General features: G+C 36.7%; 1 protein-coding gene across 1 annotated transcript; it reads right to left on the minus strand.

The window, feature by feature from the left end:
- Positions 1–54: 54 nt before the first annotated feature.
- On the minus strand, positions 55–17,956 carry LOC139967643 (signal recognition particle subunit SRP72-like). The gene is made up of 17 exons (XM_071971621.1): positions 17,709–17,956; positions 13,835–13,952; positions 12,786–12,906; positions 11,850–11,915; positions 11,586–11,663; positions 10,515–10,655; positions 10,145–10,257; positions 9,084–9,141; positions 8,217–8,348; positions 6,834–6,956; positions 6,096–6,165; positions 5,313–5,473; positions 5,018–5,121; positions 4,293–4,370; positions 3,528–3,721; positions 2,905–3,061; positions 55–1,869 (listed from the first exon to the last, which is right to left on the minus strand). Exons 1-17 carry the CDS (start codon positions 17,818–17,820, stop codon positions 1,710–1,712), a joined length of 1,986 nt encoding a protein of 661 aa, XP_071827722.1. The 5' UTR covers positions 17,821–17,956; the 3' UTR covers positions 55–1,709.
- Positions 17,957–19,610: the final 1,654 nt, after the last annotated feature.

Consider the following 19,610-nt stretch of genomic DNA (forward strand, 5'->3'; position numbering starts at 1 on the left):
TAAAGAAACATATAAGAATTCACACAAAGTAATCAACAAACGTATAATAATTACTGAACTTGTTAAAATCATTTTATTTGCAATCTTCATTTGAGCATCCTTGCTTTTAACAGGGGAGGGGATTACTAGTTCACCAATTGGTGCTAGAGGTAGAGATAAGCTGGAACGGGGAGCACTATAGTCCCCTCGGTTAACTGAAAATAACAAGACATCAGTAAAGTACATAGCACACAAAAGGATAACACATCTATTTTCTCCTCAGTACACAAACGGACACATTTTGTACCAGGATAATGATTATTTACTTTTATCAGTTTATACCTCATTGCTCCCAAGGCAATGAGCTACTTTAATCAGGGTTGAAAAATTGAGCCTAGTTATGGCTTATCTCAGTTGTCATGGCAACAGATGCCAAGTTTCTATATTTCTCCCTCTGTCTGATGCATATTTTATCAAATAAAATGAATGCCCTGATAAAATCATAAATTAACCTATGAATAAAACAGTCATTAAAATTAACATGTATTTAAAGAAGGAAAGGAGAAACAAAAACAGGAGAAAATAATATATAAACCTTCCCCCTCCCCAGACCCCCTCCCCAGACCCCCTCCCCCACCTTTGAAATCCTGTGCACACCACTGAGTCTTTCAGTTATGCATTGGAAATGCCTGTGCTGGAATTTGGAGTAAGATGGATTACCTATTAGATAATACCTTGTAAACTAACTTTTACCAGAAAGAATGATCTTTGACGAGAACTATAACTTACTACTAACCATTCTACAATGGAATTAGTGTGTCATTAACAGAATAAAATTAGTTTGCATGCAACTATTAAATAAAAGGAACATGATTAATATATCAAGGATTGTACAAATCTTTGCTCTTACCAGACTTGGAAGTACCAGTTCAACAGTTTGAGCATGAGTGCATTGAGAATTCCCCTATATAATGAGGTATGAGTACAATACTACCATACTAAAATACTGTATCTATAGCTATACTTTCAAAATACCGGAGTATGCGTACAAATCCAGGAGGGAAAATACCAGTTTAACTACATGTGTATGAGTACATTGAGAATTCCCTTTGTTGATGAGTATGAGTGTACTACTATTATACCGTATCTATACTATACTTTCAAAATACTGAAGTATGAATACAAATCCAGGAGGGAAAATACCATTGTCTATAAGGGTGCACAAAACTATATTGAAATACACCCATAAGTACAGACTCACTACAAGTCTGGGCTATTACCAATGAACTTGTAGGAAGTCAGGGCATACTTCGGAGTGCATGGCATACTATAAAACTGTTTGACGAGAATTAATATTAGTAACGATTAATCTGACCTTGGGGGTGGGTGGGGGGGGGGGGGTAAAGAGCCAACATTCATATATCCATAAACTACATGAAAAAGGAAGTCTTAACTTTTTCCAAAGTGTTAGACTTCTTCTCCACCATTTCAAATCAAACTTGCCTATAGCAGAGAAACTTAAGCTCTGCACTATTATGGGATTCAAGTACAGAACAGTGCACAACAGTGCACAATAGTGCACAACAGTGCACAACAGTGCACACTATCGACCAAAACAAGAAAAAAATAACACAGACAGTCGTGGGTATTTTTATTATCTGTAGTTATGAAGGTTCTTTGTAACATGTCGGATTATAAGTTGTCTTCAAGAATAAACTGTTGTTGTTGTTTTACCAGCCTCCTTTCTTCTTTTTCTTACTTTGCTTCTTGCGTGCTGCTGCCTGAGCCGGCTTTTGTTGACGGGGTGCTTGCTGCTTTGATGGCGCGGGGGATGCGGGGTTGCTACTGGAATTTGAGCCTGGTTTGGGGGAGCCTGGTCCACTGGCATCCCTGTTCCAAAAAATGGAAAAGAGAGGTAAAACTGACAAATTTATCAGAAAAGTTTGACAAAGTTCTAAAAAAGTAATTGAGTGACTGTAAGGAAGTGTTATTATGATATCCACTGGACCAAACAATCTTCCATTTCATATCTTTGACTATGGTATAATAAGAAAAATAAAAGAGGGTAAATTGTTAATTTCCAATAGCTTTACATTTGGAGAAATTTTTATTTGTGAGATGGGTTTTTTCTTCTTCCGTTTTTGTGGTTTTCGATAAAACTTTCCCTACAAGTTCATGCAAAGCTAACATGGACTCACAAAACATAGTGAACACAGAATGTTTGAGCACATTCTCTGTTGGTTTTAAGTGCAATCTTCAGATATATGTTCAATACAGACAGAAAACAAAGAGAACATGAAAACATTTGTGAAATTACTACTCATTGAAACTTATTTTTCTTCCAGCTGTTCCAGTCTCTAAATCTCTGTAGTGCCTATTTTGTTATGTTTACATATTCATGTAAGTGTATATATGTGTATGTGTTTATGTACATATGTACAAATTTATTTTATGTAGGTTTGTTTAAGGTGTTAATGCATGCTACATTGTCTAAGTGTGCTTATGTGTACATATTTATCTACTAACACAGGGGTCCAGAATAACAAGCGTTCGGTAGCATTTTAGTGAATCTCCTCAACTATTCTGTGTATATGTGACAATAATGTTAGGGCATCCACCACATGTTTAAGTAAGTGTAACAATCAATCTATTCTTGATACTATTCTCAAAATCTTGTCACAGTTTGACCTCTCTCTTTGTTTTTACACATGAACTATATTAATCTTTCAGAGCCATTAAAACTTCTGAACAATAAAATATTCCCTGTGAAGTAACCTGTCTTAAGTTTAAGAACCATCCATTGTTCCTTCTCAGAGATCACCTGTTTACAATCCTGCCCTCAAACACTGACACACCGATAGACATAAAACACTAGCCCGCTTGAATGGATAGATTGCCTGCATTCACCCGAAGATGAAAACTTACATTTCGCTTGCACCCGATGTAGCACCTTGAGTTCCTTTGCCTACACCAGTCTGTTTCTTGTACCTCTTTCTGGTTCTGAAGGCTGCCCTCTCTCTCATCGGCTGCCATCGTTCGGGGTCAGGGGTCGCAGATGGGTCATAGTTCTTTGGTAGCTTGGCTATCAACAACAACAAAAGTACCAATATGAATGGGAAAATAAATGATGCTAGAGTTTAACCTTCTCTTCAGAATTGCATAACTAACAGGTTATCATCTTAATCTAGATACTTCTCACTAATAGCAAGTTGAACAAGAACAGAAATGAACAAAACAGTACTGAATATGTTGCGCGTTACGTTTCGAAAGTAGAAAATCAAAAGTGAAAATCTCAGCAGCCAGACACAAGACTACACATTCAACATTTTCTACTTCCCAATGGTGTTGTGTAAAGACATCACCTCAAACCTTAACAATAGACCAGAGAAGATGAAAACAAGAGGACTCTATTGTAGCCTGGTGGTGTCTGGAATCACAATTTGATGATAATTTTGATAATAATGCCTATTTCATGTATGAAACTTTCTGCAAATATGACTGGCTTCACCAAGCAACTGCCCTTTTTTTTCATTTTATTCCATATATACCTTTTCTCTTCTTTTTCCTCTTTTTTTGTTCGGTTTCTGGAGCCGCTGGTCCTCCGGTCGCTTTCTCCTCCGTGGCTGGAACCGTCGCCCCCTTCTTCAACTGACGGGTCGTGACAGAGAGCGGAGTCGTTTCAAGAGCATCGACATCGATATTTCCGGAGAGCTCTTTCACGGGTGGAAGTTCCTGGCTGAGTCTACGAGCAAATGTTTTGCTGAGGAAAAATCTAGTTGCTTATTTTGGCTACAATTGATCAAAAGTGGAATACAAAAATGGACATAAGAAAAGAAATTTTTACACCAATAAATTTGAAAAGATGTTGACATGGTCAATGCTAATGCTATAACTATGCTAGTTCAATTTCCACAAGTTCTCATCAGCTTTCTAGCACATAACTAACGCCTTGTTTCATAGCGATGATATTTCCCCCAACCACTTGATGATATTGGTGATATTGATATTGGTTCGGGCTAGACACATCTGTAACAAGAGTGTTAAAGGTCTGGGCAAAGTATTGGAATTGAAATGTACCAAATGTTTGGAAGAATAAGGTATCTATTGTGACACTAATATGAAAAAAGGAGCAATATACATGTAACAATCATTTAGAGGGGTTGGGGGGGGGAGATTTAGTAGGGTGGGGGCAGGGATTGTGGGAGACATTACAATACAAACATTTAAGCAGCTGCTTTCAACATTTCAACCCAGACTTTAATTATACCCTTTCTTTCTTGAATGTATTTTTCAATTTCATTTTTAAAGGATACTCTTGAGCTCTTTTTGGATCAAACTTTGAATAAGCAGAAATCAGTTGAGCTAATGTCTTGATGTCATCAGGGTTAGCTCTGTCAAGAAAAGGAGAAAAAAAAAACTTTTTGAACCCAATGTACAATATATTCTTTGAAATAGCAGCATGTTGAATATGTCGTCACTTTAATGATATAAAATGAACCGGCAGTTTATAAGTTGCACTCAAGATGCTGCTACAACATAAGCAGATGGTATCAAAGCCGGGACCCAGAAACTAGCTGTCATTCGGCCCCTTGTTTAGGTCTCCATATGAAAAGGAGAATACATTATTACTCATCCCATATTTCCTTGGTCCCCTAATTGACCCTGGGCCTCATGATGTAGCCATCCTGAGCCCAACCACCCCCCCCCCTCTCCCTGACTCTGGTTAGGCCTGCAGTTATGAGGCAAGACATGTGTGAGGCGCATGAAACACAAAGAGAGATATAAAACATCCTTTGTGACTTAACGTCAGCAAAATTTCTAGCGACCAGATCCTACCTTGAGTGAATTTAACTTGTTTTCTACAAGTTTCTTAATATTTTTTTAATTACTTCGTAAGAATATGTCTTTTATAAAAAACGGTATGATTACTGAGAATCACGACAATGAACAGCAATTAACTGCGCAGAATAATTATTGAATTATGACTAAATGCTAATTAGCTAATTAATCCATTAGTTGAGGAAAAACAATTTCTTACTTTCTCAAATCTTCCAATAGAGTTGTAGCAGCCTGTGATTGGCCATGTCTCATTTTGAAGTCTGTACTCTCTCGAAGCAGAGTGTTCAAGTCTTTCTGCGGCCCCTGCGACAAAGCCAGAATAAGGATAAACAACCAGTTAAACTTAGGAAGATCTTGGTGAGCATTCTGTTGAACATTTGAAGACGGTTAATCATAAATGGCACCGGTTTCTCTCTACTTTAAGATATCCCAAGATCCTGACAAAAAACAAGTTTCCTCCAGCTCTTGTGCAAACTAATGTCTTGATCACTTACTCCTTGAGTCTTATACCAACTGACAGCGCCGTCAAGGACCTTCAGGGCAGAGTCCACGTCATCCATATTTGTGTATAGCGCCACCAAAGTCGACACGACACCCGGCGCATACTGGTCATCTCCCAGTGCTTGCAGAACGTCACAGGCTTTGTTGACATGTCCTGCTCAGAAAATATCAACCAAAATAAAAAGAAGATCCTGCTAGGATGAAAACGTCAAGCCCACTTACTCTTACATAGAAATAATATCAGTCCAGGTGACATTAGCATAGTGTAGATTAAGAATGAACTAAAACCAGCAAATAAGAGGGACATGTTCATAATATTAATCTCTGAAACGTTTGACAACGAAACACACATCTTTCATAAATAACGTTATATATGAACTAGAAATATTGTATACAGCTAGCTTCACCTTTTCCCTTTTTAACATTTTCTTGTTCCTTAGGGAAACGAAATAACTTTTTGCAGGGTCAAGACCATCAGTTTTGTACTGGGGAGAGGGGGGAGGGGGGCTAAGATGCCATGTCATCCAAGTGAGGGGTGTAAGAGAAAGTGAAAAAATTGAGGGTGCGTATATGCTAAACAGCACCCACCCCACCCACCCCCTTCAAGAAGTATATGAGGTCACGCCCATATGTCTTAGGTCACTCCCAGGTCATCTGAGTTGTGTCAGGGTTCAAGACAAGGTAATGAGATGGGTCATCAACTAACAATGTGGAACATCTCCAATAACAACCTGAGTTCAAGGTAAAGGACAAATACAAGTTAAAATATCACCAACCTTGAGAGAGGAAGAGTTGTGCTAGAGATAGCTTAACACGAATCGAAGCATTCTCCTTGGAAATGTAATCCTACAAAACAAAAGTAAGATTTAATTTGTATGCATGGTTATTGTATTAAATGCTGAATGGTACGTAACAAATGAACACTACATTATCTCCTTTTGCTTAGCACAAAATGTTATGAGATTATAGAAACAAAGAAGATCCTGCTAGGATCGAAACGTCAGGCAAACTTACTTTTACACATTCTCTTACACAGGCTCTCTAGTGGATAAGCAGTTTGCTGACAGTTTTATTTTATTTTGATTATAGAAACATAATAAGATAGTCAGCAGATACATAGGTAGATTATAATTTACACGGAAAAGCAAGTTTCTACGTAATATAAAAATCATCGTGATTGGAATAACAAAATTGAAGGTATCAAATTTTAAGCGTCCCAAATCTCACAACCTCTAAAAACTATGCAAAGTATTATTCATTCCACACTGTCAATCCATGCACGGCTCACGGTGTGATCCTCGAATACGGGAAACTTTTCTTGGCGTAACATAGCTTACACGTTGTGCAATTCTTTAGTAAGCTTCTTGAGGGAAAGGAATTCTTGAATTTGCAGGATACAACTTTCACTTCCCTGGTCTTAACTTGGAACCAGATTTAAATTTCATTGGTGTTTCAAAAAATGTACTGTTAACATAAATGAGTAATAAATTCTATGATGATAAAGGTAACTTTACCTGCAACGTCTCGAAAGCCTTTTCGATCCGTTTTTCTCTTGTAAACAGAGCTGCTTCGATCATGACCAAAGTGTCTCCATCTTCGCCTTTCAACTTCTTCAGCTGTTTGCGACAATTTTCAAACTATCAGAAAGACAAAAACAGGAATTCACTCGTTCAGAACAAAATATTAATGTGAAGCATCATCGAGAACACTCGGTACTTTGGTTGAGCTACAAAAAATCAAAAACAGTTTGTATATAAAATATCTTGGACTGAAGTTTTCTGATAAAGCTGGGCATTTTAGTATAATATGAAATGATGAAAAAAGAATGTTGTGTCTTGTTTTTGTATATGTCAAGACCTTCCTGACAGCTTAGTAAAGAGATACACATAATCAATTGAGCAATATGGCACAAGAGTGGGAAAATCTAAGGAAAACGTAGGTCAAAAGTGGGAATGAAAACAAGAGATGAATATTAATGAGAACAAACTTGCTATTTTTTTACGTAGTGCTAAGTTGATACTTGAGGTGCCACGGAAACGAAATGACCCCTAATAGTTCAATTTCATAATGACATGGGTGATAATCTGTTGTAGTTGAAATCAAACATTACAAAGTGCAGGAAATATATTAAAGGTATTTTTGTAAAAAGTTGGAAAATCTTGGATGGAGATAAAACAAAATTTCAAAAAATAGGGGTGGCAGGAAGAAAAGGTACAAAAAGAAGAAGCATATGTCAGCATGTGAGAACTATCACGCAATACGTCAGTTATCTGATACTATGTAGATCTTTTAAACTTCAAAGGGATAGAAATTCTAAATATTGCAACTTCAAAAATGAAAAAGCACATAGAAACACAACAAACAGGTCGTTACTGTAGTTACCTGTTAGCCCAAAACGAAGAAGGGTTGTTGCCATATGAGATTTTTGTGATTGGTATGTATCATAAATTTTGTTTATATCCCCCACAAATGAGTTTGCCATACGCCGCACGACAAGCCACGCCTATTTTCAACTCCTCATTGTTCAGTCACAATCAGGTTGTGCTGTCTTTCCAAAACACTGTGACTGGTTTTGACAGTGATTTCTGTTTTGTTGCCAGCAAAGCATGGCAGAAAAGTCCTTCACTTATATTTGTGTAAAATATCTTCTTTTGGGTGTATGATTAATATGTCACTTTGGCATAAATATCGTGAGCAAAGACTCGTATCGATATATATGTATGGCCCATATCCTGTTTTATCCCAACAACAAATAGTTTTAATGACATTATGGTTAAAGGGGTAACTGATTGGATGAATTGTAGCCAAGGAGGCCAATATTGAAAGGTTAACCAGGATATTATCCATTAAATGTCCATTTATTGTCCATTTTAATGTCCATTAAATGATTCTCCTACCTGATTAGTGTACAGATAAAAGAGACATCTATTATATGACAGAGTATTCTGTTGATGTTTGGTCACTTTGTTCTCCAAACCAGCAACCTGTGTAGCTCTGATCTTCTTCTTGGAATCAAACACATTCTGATCCTGTTATTATTTACAGAACAAGAAGTACAAAGGGGAAGGTTAAAGACCATGTCATAAATACTTATTTCAAGGAGCAGCAGTTACTAAGCAAGCAATCATAAACCCCTTAGTTCTCTTTGCTTTACAATTTCATCTTATATTTACATGCATTAAGGAATAGTGCTTTGAATTGGCTTAACAGCAATTAACAGACTTGAGACGTTTCTTGATAAAAAAGAAATTGTCAAATTTGTGTAAAAATTTGATTCATCGTGTGTGCTAAACTAATGAATTATTCTCTGGTCTTGACTGGTTTCCCATTATTCATTTACTTATATGTTTATAACATTGATAACTGACAGATAGTCTGTAATATCTGTATTGTAAACAAACCTTAACTCAGTCTCACCCTGTACTACAAATCAAAGGTACATTGTTATGCATTGTTTGATACAAATATCCATTAGCACAGTCATGACCTGAGTACTTCTTATCCAGGAATTGTTCAGCTAATATCTGTTGTGCATGAATATTAAAGCCCATTTATCATTACTGTAGATGAAACTCACACTCACGCAAGGAGAGATTTGAAAATACAACCACAAGTTTTAACATACTAGACAAACCAACTGAGACTTTTTTGATTATAATCAACTCTTGTCACCAGCATATCACCTATCCAATTGTAAATTTCTTACAGTTGATTTTTTGTCAAATAGTTACACTTTGATATTAGGGTATACAGAAAACACGCACCTTATTAAGGGAAATGATGTTGTTTGATGCTACAGCCAGGAGACCAATATCACTCGGTCTGGAAAAAAAAAGAAAAAAAAGTTATTACTCTCAGTTGTTGCTCTTTGCTTCCAAATGTAAATCAATTTCAATAATCCTATCATTACAACGTGGAAAGATCATAAACAGGTACGTGATGTGCTGAGTACTAAACTTGAAAAGAAATAAGCCAAAATATAAAAAACGAAATGCTTACAGACATCGTTTAAGTATTTTAAGACACAAGAAATGTACTACAGCCATTGGCCAATCTGGGATTTTTAAAATCTGTAGTTTGTGATGTGTCACTCTGCAAGCCATACAATATTCACAACTAATTCAAGGAAATTTATACGTCTGATCATCCGAGTCGACCAAATTTCTTTTTGGACAACCAAAATGAGCTTTGGTGGTCGACCGACAGACGACCAGTTGTTAACATCAAATTCAGAATATATTGTAAATAACTACCCCCATCAAATAGGTAAAATGATAAATTGGGTATCCATGTACATCACTTTGTAAATAACTGCAATAAAACAAACTAAAACTAGTTACAGGCCTATGATCCAATCAAAGGGGAGTTTTCAAAGGCCAAAACTGGTGTTCTATTCACCAAACCTACACATCTCTCCTCTCCTACAGTGTATACATTGGACATTCTTTGTTATTTTGCTATATTTTCTTTTCCAGACAGCCAAATTTGCCGATTGGGAAAGCAAAATGTAACCCCCGGAAAAAAAATTGTAAAAAATTGGCATACAATATGCAGTCATTTGGTTGCTCTTTAATCAATGAACTATTTGACAACGGAAGTCTTATACCCCATAATTTTCATGTACTCATTGGTTTATTAGCCGGCATTATTTATTGTTTCTATCTTTTCTGGTTGTGACTTTCCATGTTATTCTTTATTTTCTCCATGGCACCCTATCTTATCTTAAATTGTAGGTTGGTGATATCTTGTTTCAATCTGGCCTGTTGCTCCAGCACCTATGGCCCCTCTTATGAGAGCCCCTGGTCTAGGGGGGGCATAACTTTACCTTGCCTTCACCACCTGGTTGTAGAGGGCCATGGCCTTGTCTGTCTTGCCCATGAGTTGTAGAACATAACCCCTTTGAACTCTGATTATGCCTAGCTCTGCCTCTTCATCATCCTTGAAAAAATAATTATGAAATGAATTTCAAATTCCTTTGATAGCTAATGAATATTTAACAGGAGCAACAAATCAATGAATATATAAATAAATAAATAAACTAAACCAAAATGAATTTAAACATTAATGAAAGGAGGTTAGCAATGTGTTAGATGAATGTATACCACAAAGAAAATTGAAAGCCTGCATATGAAATACTCAATAGTCCCCTCCCCCCCCCCCCCAACTGGTCCTCTGTGTACCCTCTACACACCCACCTCTTCATCTAGACCTTCTTTGCAAAGTTCTTCAGCATGATCCAGTTCTTCCAGGGCCTCTTTAAACTTTCCTTTTCCAGCCAAGAGGCTGGCTTTGTTGAAACTCAACTCATAATTCTCCTCACTGAGTCCAGGATCCTCCTGAAATACAAAAACAATTGTTTTCTTAAAAACAGAAACTATAGTGGAGGATTTTTTTTTTTTAAGAATTAATTTGACACTTTGTCATTGAAGTTTAAGTTCAAAATTGAAGCCATGACAATGTTTCAAGCTTTCTTTTTTAATATCCTATCAATATATATAGATATCTATGTATTAGCCTCACTTGTCTGGTAATTCTTGTCATCACCAGCAATTTCCAAACTTATAGCATAAAACAAATCATCCTCTTTTAAAAGTTCTGGTTGTAATTTGAACAGTGGTTATTAAATTTTCCAACCCCTCAGTTTGTGAATGTGAATGTAAGAGACTACTAACAGCTGGCAGGATAGGATATAAATTTCTGCATGTTTACCATAAAGGAGCAAAAGGAACAGAAAACTTTATAACACATCTAAAACCATCCAAGTCACAAGTCTTCCAGTAAATAGTGGCTGCTCATGCTAATCAAAATGGAACACCAGTATTCAAGTAATTTGTTTGGAGTTTTCAAAGAATGGTTTATAAAGGCAAAATGCTGATCATAAATGGAATCAAATTATATTACTAATGACATTAAATTCTGCCTCAAGCAAAGTCTTTGTTTTTCCCCAATATTTTCAGTTTTGAATCTACTTTGACTTTTAATCTATGACCTCCATAAAATGTTGTTGACTCATTGCACTCAGTATAAAACATTCTACCTTTCTTTCACAACAACATTTAGTCAATGAGATCCAGTTCTTGAAAATACAAAATATTGACCTCAAACACATTAGCAAGATTATAGGTCATACTACAGAACTGCTGTAACCCAACCCTACAGTTCAAGGCAGAACACAACATATCTTGCCATAAGTTGAGAACCCTTGACTGAAAGGAGAACCTCATGAATATGAAATGTTTCAATGAAAAAAAAATAAGGACACTCACACTTTCCTGAGCATTCCATAACTGCAAGGCAGCCAAGACAGCAGAAAGATTTGTTCCTCTCTCCTCATCAAAGTCATCCTGCGAAAAAAAAAAAAAACCTGCAGATAAGCTTTCTACCTTTCTGAGATTTTGAGTCACCTGGCTAGCAGAGAGCATCACTAACATCAGATTAATAAATCAAGTTTGCCTGTATTACTCTAAAATAAATTTTCAAATGTGCATAAAAAAGAAAGGAAGAAGGGGCTTGAGATGGCTTTTACTCACACTGCTGTTTTTTATGAGGTCTTTGTAGATGTCAAGACATTCACTGTACTCTTCCAGACGATACAGCTAACAAGAAAAGGAGGGGAAAAAAGATTCAAAGAGAGAATTGAGCGTCAACTATATGAATACTTTAGTAGACAAAACTTGTTCAGTCTTGTCAGAGACCCTTCTGAGAAAAAATATCTTAGTGAATCACCTGTAACCAATGTCCAAAGCATTATGGAACCCACTGACACTATTTCAGAGCAAACAAGGGTAGGAAAAGCTTCTATTGATTTGCTAATGTCTACGAGAAACAACTCCTGAAGAATACTTTCTACAGACAACTTTCTGAAAATTGAGACATTAAGCTTGTTCTAGAGACCAAATTTAAAGATGAAAAGCAAAATATCAACAACAACAAAAAGGGGGGAGGAGTAAGTCCTCTACAAGCAAATTTGAAGTCTTTTGGATTCATCTCTTTTCATTAATGAGTAACTTTGAACATTATCAATGATAATTCCAAATATGCTTGTACTCAAATGGTAAACATCTATAATCTTGGGATGTTGTAAGGATCCTGGTTTAGTCAAGATGTCGAAGCTGTAATTAGTAGTCATTTTCTAGTGCTATCTCCAACGTACTCAGACATACATATAAACAAACACACTACAACATGAGTACATACTAACAATTCACAACTAACTGTTCTCCATAATGCAACTAAGTATACAAGCACCTGTGTCTCTATATGCTAGATTTTCCTTTTAAAACAATTGAAATTTGGGTAATGAAAAAACTAGTTTACAAATAAAGAGAGAAAAGACTGATTGAAAACAAACTGCTTATCTACTGCAAAATGTCTAGATGTAGGATCATAAATAAAAATACCTTCTTCAAAAGGCAACAAATAACGAACAAATTTGATGCACGGTAATTAACATGATAGCCACTTACCACTTGACCGAGTAATTCTTTCACCTTATCATCAGGTTCTGTGATATTACGAAGTGTTTTCAGAGATTCTGGAACTTTGTTCAGACGGTACTGGCAGTATGCTTTCTCAAACATCAGATCACTAAATGAGAAAGAGAACAATTGAATTTGGATCATTTAGACAAACAGATAATCTTACATGTTGTAGGAGGATCAGGCTGATAGCCATGAGGTTGCAATATCTAGTGCTCACTGTTGTTTCAAAATAGTGTTTACAATAATACTGTAGTAGTTCAGAATGAACCATATGTTAGTAATCCAACAGGGTCTCCAGCAACTAATAATTTATAACAGACCTGTAAAAACACAAGCTCCTGTAAGCTGCCTGTCAGCAATGTTGTAAATATAGAATACACAAACAGCCCCTTACAACTTGCTCCTTACTATTCTCCCTTACCCCCACCCCCAAACACACACCAAAACGGAGAATAATACTAAGTAACCATGTTGGTGTTATGAGTAAAAGAAATTCCACATTTACTTATATTCCAAATATAGAAATTCATTCACTTTATATGGAAGAAATTTCAAAAAATGTGTTATAACATGATCTCTCCTTTTTTTGCTTTGATGTTTATTTTCATCATATTTTCATAATATCTAACCAGAAACCATTCATTATCATCATTTTTCTGCCGTGAAATTGTTTGATCCCATCTGTGTAATATAAACCAACAAGCCTTGCTTCATTGTTGTGTAATATTGAAAGGTTATAAAATAAGTCTTTCAATTTGAGATGACACAAAAAGTTTATGTCGTTGGTGTATTATCTCAGATCATATTGTCCTCTTCAATATGAAATCAATTCAATAGAGTGAGATCAGTATCTCACCAATGGTAGAAGCTATGAAGTTGTAAGACTTATGTATTTCTTCTTACAGCCTTCTTATTTATCTAATGTCTTAATTAAGATTCAAGATAATCCTGCACACAAGAAAATCTTTGCCAAATGATATTTTAGTAAAGGCATCCTGACCATTCTTATTTTCCCTAGGACGTTGTCAACTCACCTGGCAAGGTTCGGGTTATTTGCTATTTCCTTGATGGCTAGCGCAAAATCTGACTGATGTATAAGGCAGACAATCTTGCACTTAAAGGCTACGGCATCTTCTCGATTCAATTTCAATACTGAAACACAACAGGAAAGAAATATACCTTGTTTAGAGGGTATGTTGGCACAAATATATATTTTCAAGTGCCATGGATATGGCATGTGATGTTCATTTATCAAGAGATAAATACAGTAAGGGGTTGCAATACTTATCTAATATATTACAGACCTTTTCTGACATTCTTAGTCCTAGTAGTACTTGCATACAGTATTTGTTCACTTCTCAATGCATTCTGACAGGTACTTGATATCTTAATAGTTAGAAAATTTCACTGGTTCACAATAGTAAGCATTTAGTAAGTACTAAGTAGGCCTATGCTAGGCCTATTGTAGTTTAACATTAATTATGGGTGTAAAAGTGCAAGGGCCTAGGCTAGGGGTCACACTAATTAGCGTCAACTCACGACAACTCAAGACAACAGGTTTAAAATACCATCAAATACAATTGATGTTATCAGAGTTACAGAGTATATCCGGAAACAAACTGACTAAAAAAAATATATATATATATATATACTAAAAAAATATAAAACTGACTGGAACCAGCGTGCATACAGATCTTTCACGGGAAAAAAAGTTTTTGTCGTAAAAATCGCCAACTTTTTTCTAACGTTGAATTGGACGACGTGATGCCATTGCGCTTGCGCAATGACATTGGACCGAACCATTACACTACAGGTAAGTAATTTTTCAATCGAGAATGGTGCCCACACACTGGTAACTTGGCAAAAGGCGACGAGCGCCATCTAATTTTACTTAACTACTTTTTATGACTGTTTTTCAGACAGAAACATGTCCAATATAGAGTTTATTGCGTTGGGAAAGGGTCTGAAGTTCATAGCAACTCTAGTAAAACCTAAACGAAGTGATCTTTCTCATGTCATTAAAAGACCTTAAAAGAAAAATGAGAATCCGCTTCATCATGCAGAATAAAATGCAAAAAGGGATTACAAAATTCCGTCTACCCTCCACATGGTCACCTAACATGACTTTTAGTAAAAATCTAGAGGACTATCTGGAAGCAACACAAACCGAAATGGCAAGTGTTACTATCCGAAACGCCAATAGCAACATGCATAAGGCGGAACGTTTTGCACTAAACGCAATTAAAAACGACCGCTCTATTATTGTCAAACCCTTCGATAAAGGTACAGGCATTGCTATAATGAATCACTCAGACTATCAAGCCGAAATTGAAAGGCAATTAGCTAGTCACCACCAAAAGTTAAAAAGTGATATGACGTTTCAAACTAAAAGTTTAGTCCAGGAAACACTAATTGATATGTTCTCTGCAAAAGAGATCGATAAAAAGCACCTTCGAGTACTTGTCACCATATAGCCACAAAATCCGCACACCGGTCATATATGTGCTACCAAAAATTCATAAAGCACACCGGCTAACTCAAAATTTGCCGGTAGACCGATAATAAGTGGAAACGGATCACCGACCGAAAAAATATCGAAATTTGTGGACTATTTCTTGCTTCCTATTGTAATAAAACAAAGCACTTATGTGAAAGACACAAATCACATTCTGCAAATTTTGGAAGCCACCCGTTACCCAAAACGGCAGTACTTGCTACACTCGATGTCGTCGCCATGTATACCAATACTCCCCACGAGGAGGCATTAGATATATGTCAAGAAGTCTCAGAAACTCTGCACACCCACTTGCCACTTTTAAAGGCTTCATTAAAGGGGAAATATTACGATACGCACGTCTCTGTAACAACAAGACTGACTTCTTAGAGAAAAAGAATGCGTTCACAGAGAAACTGTTACTCCGTAACTATAAGAAAGAGGAAATTGCCACAGCCACTAAAGGCATAAAATTTGAAAACCGTAGGCATTACCTCACTACCAATCCTAAACAAAAGGAACCACCACTGGTGTTCAAGCTTACCTATACACCCCACATCAAAACCACGCATTCTAAAAAAGCACTTTTGAAACATTGGCACTTAATTTTGCAACACGCGGAATTATCCAAACTGTTTCCAAAAGAACCGATTCTTGCCTACAAAAGGGCCCAAAATCTCAAAGATTTACTTGTTAACTCAAGGTTTCATACTAACGAAGAATCAGCTGACTCTCAAGGTTCACACGAAGCTCTTTTAGATGCTCTTATAGATGTACTATGAGTCCATAAAAGTCGTGCACAGAAAATAGATGCATTTTGAGAACGAGACGCTCATGCCGAATATAAAATATTCAAAGGCTTACTACTGATGAAGCTCCTCCTATAAAAGTTGAGAGCAGAAACCGGTCTAGTTGGTCATAACAACCTACGCTAGTCTTTCTTACTATTAAAAGTACACTCAATTCACCTAATAGGTGCAATTATGTTTCACCATGATGGGCATACTATAAGTTCATGCTCTTCGGGCCCTCCCTTAAAAATACATCAGGTTCTTGGCCACTACGTTGAGTTAGATAGTGTAAAACCGCCTACACCCCCATTTCAAGTTAATAATAATATATGTAAATTACAATGGAAAAACAATAAGAAATATTCATAATTTTAAAAACATTCAATGATTTGACGGAGAGAATAATAAAACCAGGCAAAATGATAGTAAGCAAGACTCTGTTAAGTTGATAATAACATATGTAAATTACAATGGAAAAACAATAAGAAGTATTCATTATTTTAAAAACATTCAATGATTTGACGAAGAGAATAATAAAACCGGGCAAAATGATAGTAAGCAAGACTCTGTAAAATTAATAATAACATATGTAAATTACAATGGAAAAATAATAAGAAGTATTCATTATTTTAAAACATTAAATAATTTGATTTGGAGTTCATTCACCATACTTTGGTGCTTTATTACTACGACAACCCACCTTACCGACACTGTACACAAGGTACTTTCCAAACCTAGCACAAACCTACCCATATTATAATGGTTCGGTCCGATGGTATTGCGCAAGCGCAATAGCATCACGTCGTCTAATTCAACGTTAGGAAAAAGTTGGCGATTTTTACGACAAAAACATTTTTTCCCGTGAAAGATCTGTATGCACGCTGGTTCCAGTCAGTTTTAAACGTGTTTCCAGATATACTCTGATAACATCAATTGTATTTGATGGTATTTGATGTTATTTTAAACCTGTTGTCTTGAGTTGTCTTGAGTTGTCGTGAGTTGTCGTGAGTTGATGCTAATTAGTGTGACCGTAGGCTAGGCATATGTTTTCACTACATTGCTACAATTTGACCTCAGGTTACAAAACAACCTGGATGGCTGACTGACAGAATACTGCCCAAGCTACAGTAGTTCCATTGATACCTCGACAACAATGCCTGGTCCTAACCACAGGCACAGGCACGTTATCTGGGTGTATAAATCCATGTTTATATATACTATACACCTAGACAACATTACGAAATACGAGTGCCTGTGGTCCTAACCGGGGAATAATTTATCCAGTATTGCATACCATGCCCTAGGCCTATGCAAAATGGGTAGGCCTAGACTACAATATAAGAGTAAGACTGTCAAGAGCAATGATGTTGGCTAGTACAAGGCTATAGCAGTTTTTGTACACAGGAACCATCATATTTTACAAGACACAAATTTCAGAACCCTTAAAACAGATACATGCAATTTGAACAATACGTTGTTCACTGCAAACGACTACAAACGGAAAAGTACTGTCGGTACTTAGCCAGTTACTGTTTGCTACCGTATGTTACAATTGAAGAACCTAGTAATAACGAGTTTTAATTATATTGGTATGCTTTATCGAGTTTTTATAATCAAACTTACATTTGCTGGTGACGGCAATTATTCTTGGGTTGGAAAAATCTTCATTAAGCTTGTATCGGTTCAATTCCGTGTATAATGGGGTAATTTTGTCCTTCGGTTGTTTGGCAGCCATCTTCACGTCAAGTATAACTGCTAATTTACATGCAATAATCGTGGGTACTCATTCTGCGAAATATTATTAATGCGGGTCTCGTGTACACGTCTGTGTAGACCTGTTAGCAAACCAGTGACGTCACATAGTGAGATACTCGAAGAAGGTTATATGGAACGCCAATAGAGCCAAAACAGCAATCGTAGAATCAAAAGTCGTCGCAGGTTCAAAACCACTCGCAGCGTACACAGTCGTAGCATCCCAAGATACCGCAGAATTTAAGCACTGTAGAATCAAATACAATCTCAGCATCAAATTTCTATCAAAGTCAATCGCAGCAATTTACTTCCAACAATCGTATTGTCAAGAGTCCATGTTATCTTAATTTCTACTTTCCCGTGTAAACAAAATCTAATATAGGCCTATGCTTAATTCTTAGTAGTAAGTAGTAAGTTGAGTCTCGTCTATCCGACATGCTCAGTGATTAACCTCCGCCACGTATCACGATCTTGCGCTTGGTTTATGCATAATTTTTGGACACAATAATACGTAATACATGCAGAGAACGGTCACATAATCCTTCTTCCCATCCGTCACTTGGCATTGTATCGTTATTTTTCTTAAAACTGACGAGAAACCTTGACACCTGCATCACCTTGGTGAGGTATCCCCTTCCACATTTGATTTTTTTAATGTTTGTGGTTGCTTAGTTGCGTGGTGGTGTTATATAGTTTTAGTTTTGTTCAATATTACTACACTTTCCAATTGAATGCTAGGGATGTAATAATCATACAGAAATGTCCAAAACAGGAAATTTCACATGGGTGTAACGATATCATAAGTCAAGACATAATATATATATATATATATATATATACCTTTGGTTGATTGTCGATATTTTGGCGCATAGTACCTCGTATCCTCGTATATGTATGTATCCTCGCATATACGTTTAATTGTGTGGTCGTTTCGAGCGCTCGTAAAGTGAGACATCCGTTAGGGCCCCAGTTGGTGTGTCGTAGCCAATTCCTATACTCACCGTCTAGTCCGATTTCTCTCAGTGTGTCTTCGAGCATCGAACGATCAACATAGAATCTTCCATTAGCCTCCCGTGAGTTTGGGCCCCCGCGAAGTTCAGGTATCGTCACTGAATCGATAATGAGGAAAAGTTGAAGATAGACAAAAAGTAGCGGTAGCAACCATTGAAATCCGTCTTGTAACCGCCATAGTTGCTTTGTAACGTTCTGTCTGTTTACCCTTCGAGGTAACAATGAATAAAATCAGCCCTGTGCGGATATTTAAGGCCGAGGTTTAAACTGTATTTTATGCGGGTGTGGTCCCTGAGCACCGCCTCCGATTTCTGAAATGTTCAGGTTAAGCTGTGAATGATTTGCGAACCGTTATCTGATAGGTGTTATCTTCATCACCCATGTACAGTTTACTTTCATAATTACTAACCAAGGTATCAGAAGCAGGGGCGACCGCACCCCTCCCCCCCCCCCCCTGAGCATATTTTCTTGTATGTTTTTATGATATCGCTAGTAAATTCAAGCTTATAGATGCAACTTACAATGCCTGGGAAGTGCCATTTCCAGCGATCTGGGAGGCATTTTCAGCCAACATTTTCGCCAATTATAGCGCCAACCATAGTGGCGCTACGCTTAGATAGTTAATGCAGAATCTACGGTTCTGATAGTTTGCCTACAGGTTCGCCCCTTCCTTGGCAAATTCCTGGCAACGCGATTAATTGTGAGAAGCTCGTCTGCAACAATATCTAAGTTATACTGATCCTGGATAAACACCGCTTTATA

This window comes from Apostichopus japonicus, chromosome 5, assembly GCF_037975245.1.
Source record: "Apostichopus japonicus isolate 1M-3 chromosome 5, ASM3797524v1, whole genome shotgun sequence".
Taxonomy (NCBI): Eukaryota; Metazoa; Echinodermata; class Holothuroidea; order Aspidochirotida; family Stichopodidae; genus Apostichopus; species Apostichopus japonicus.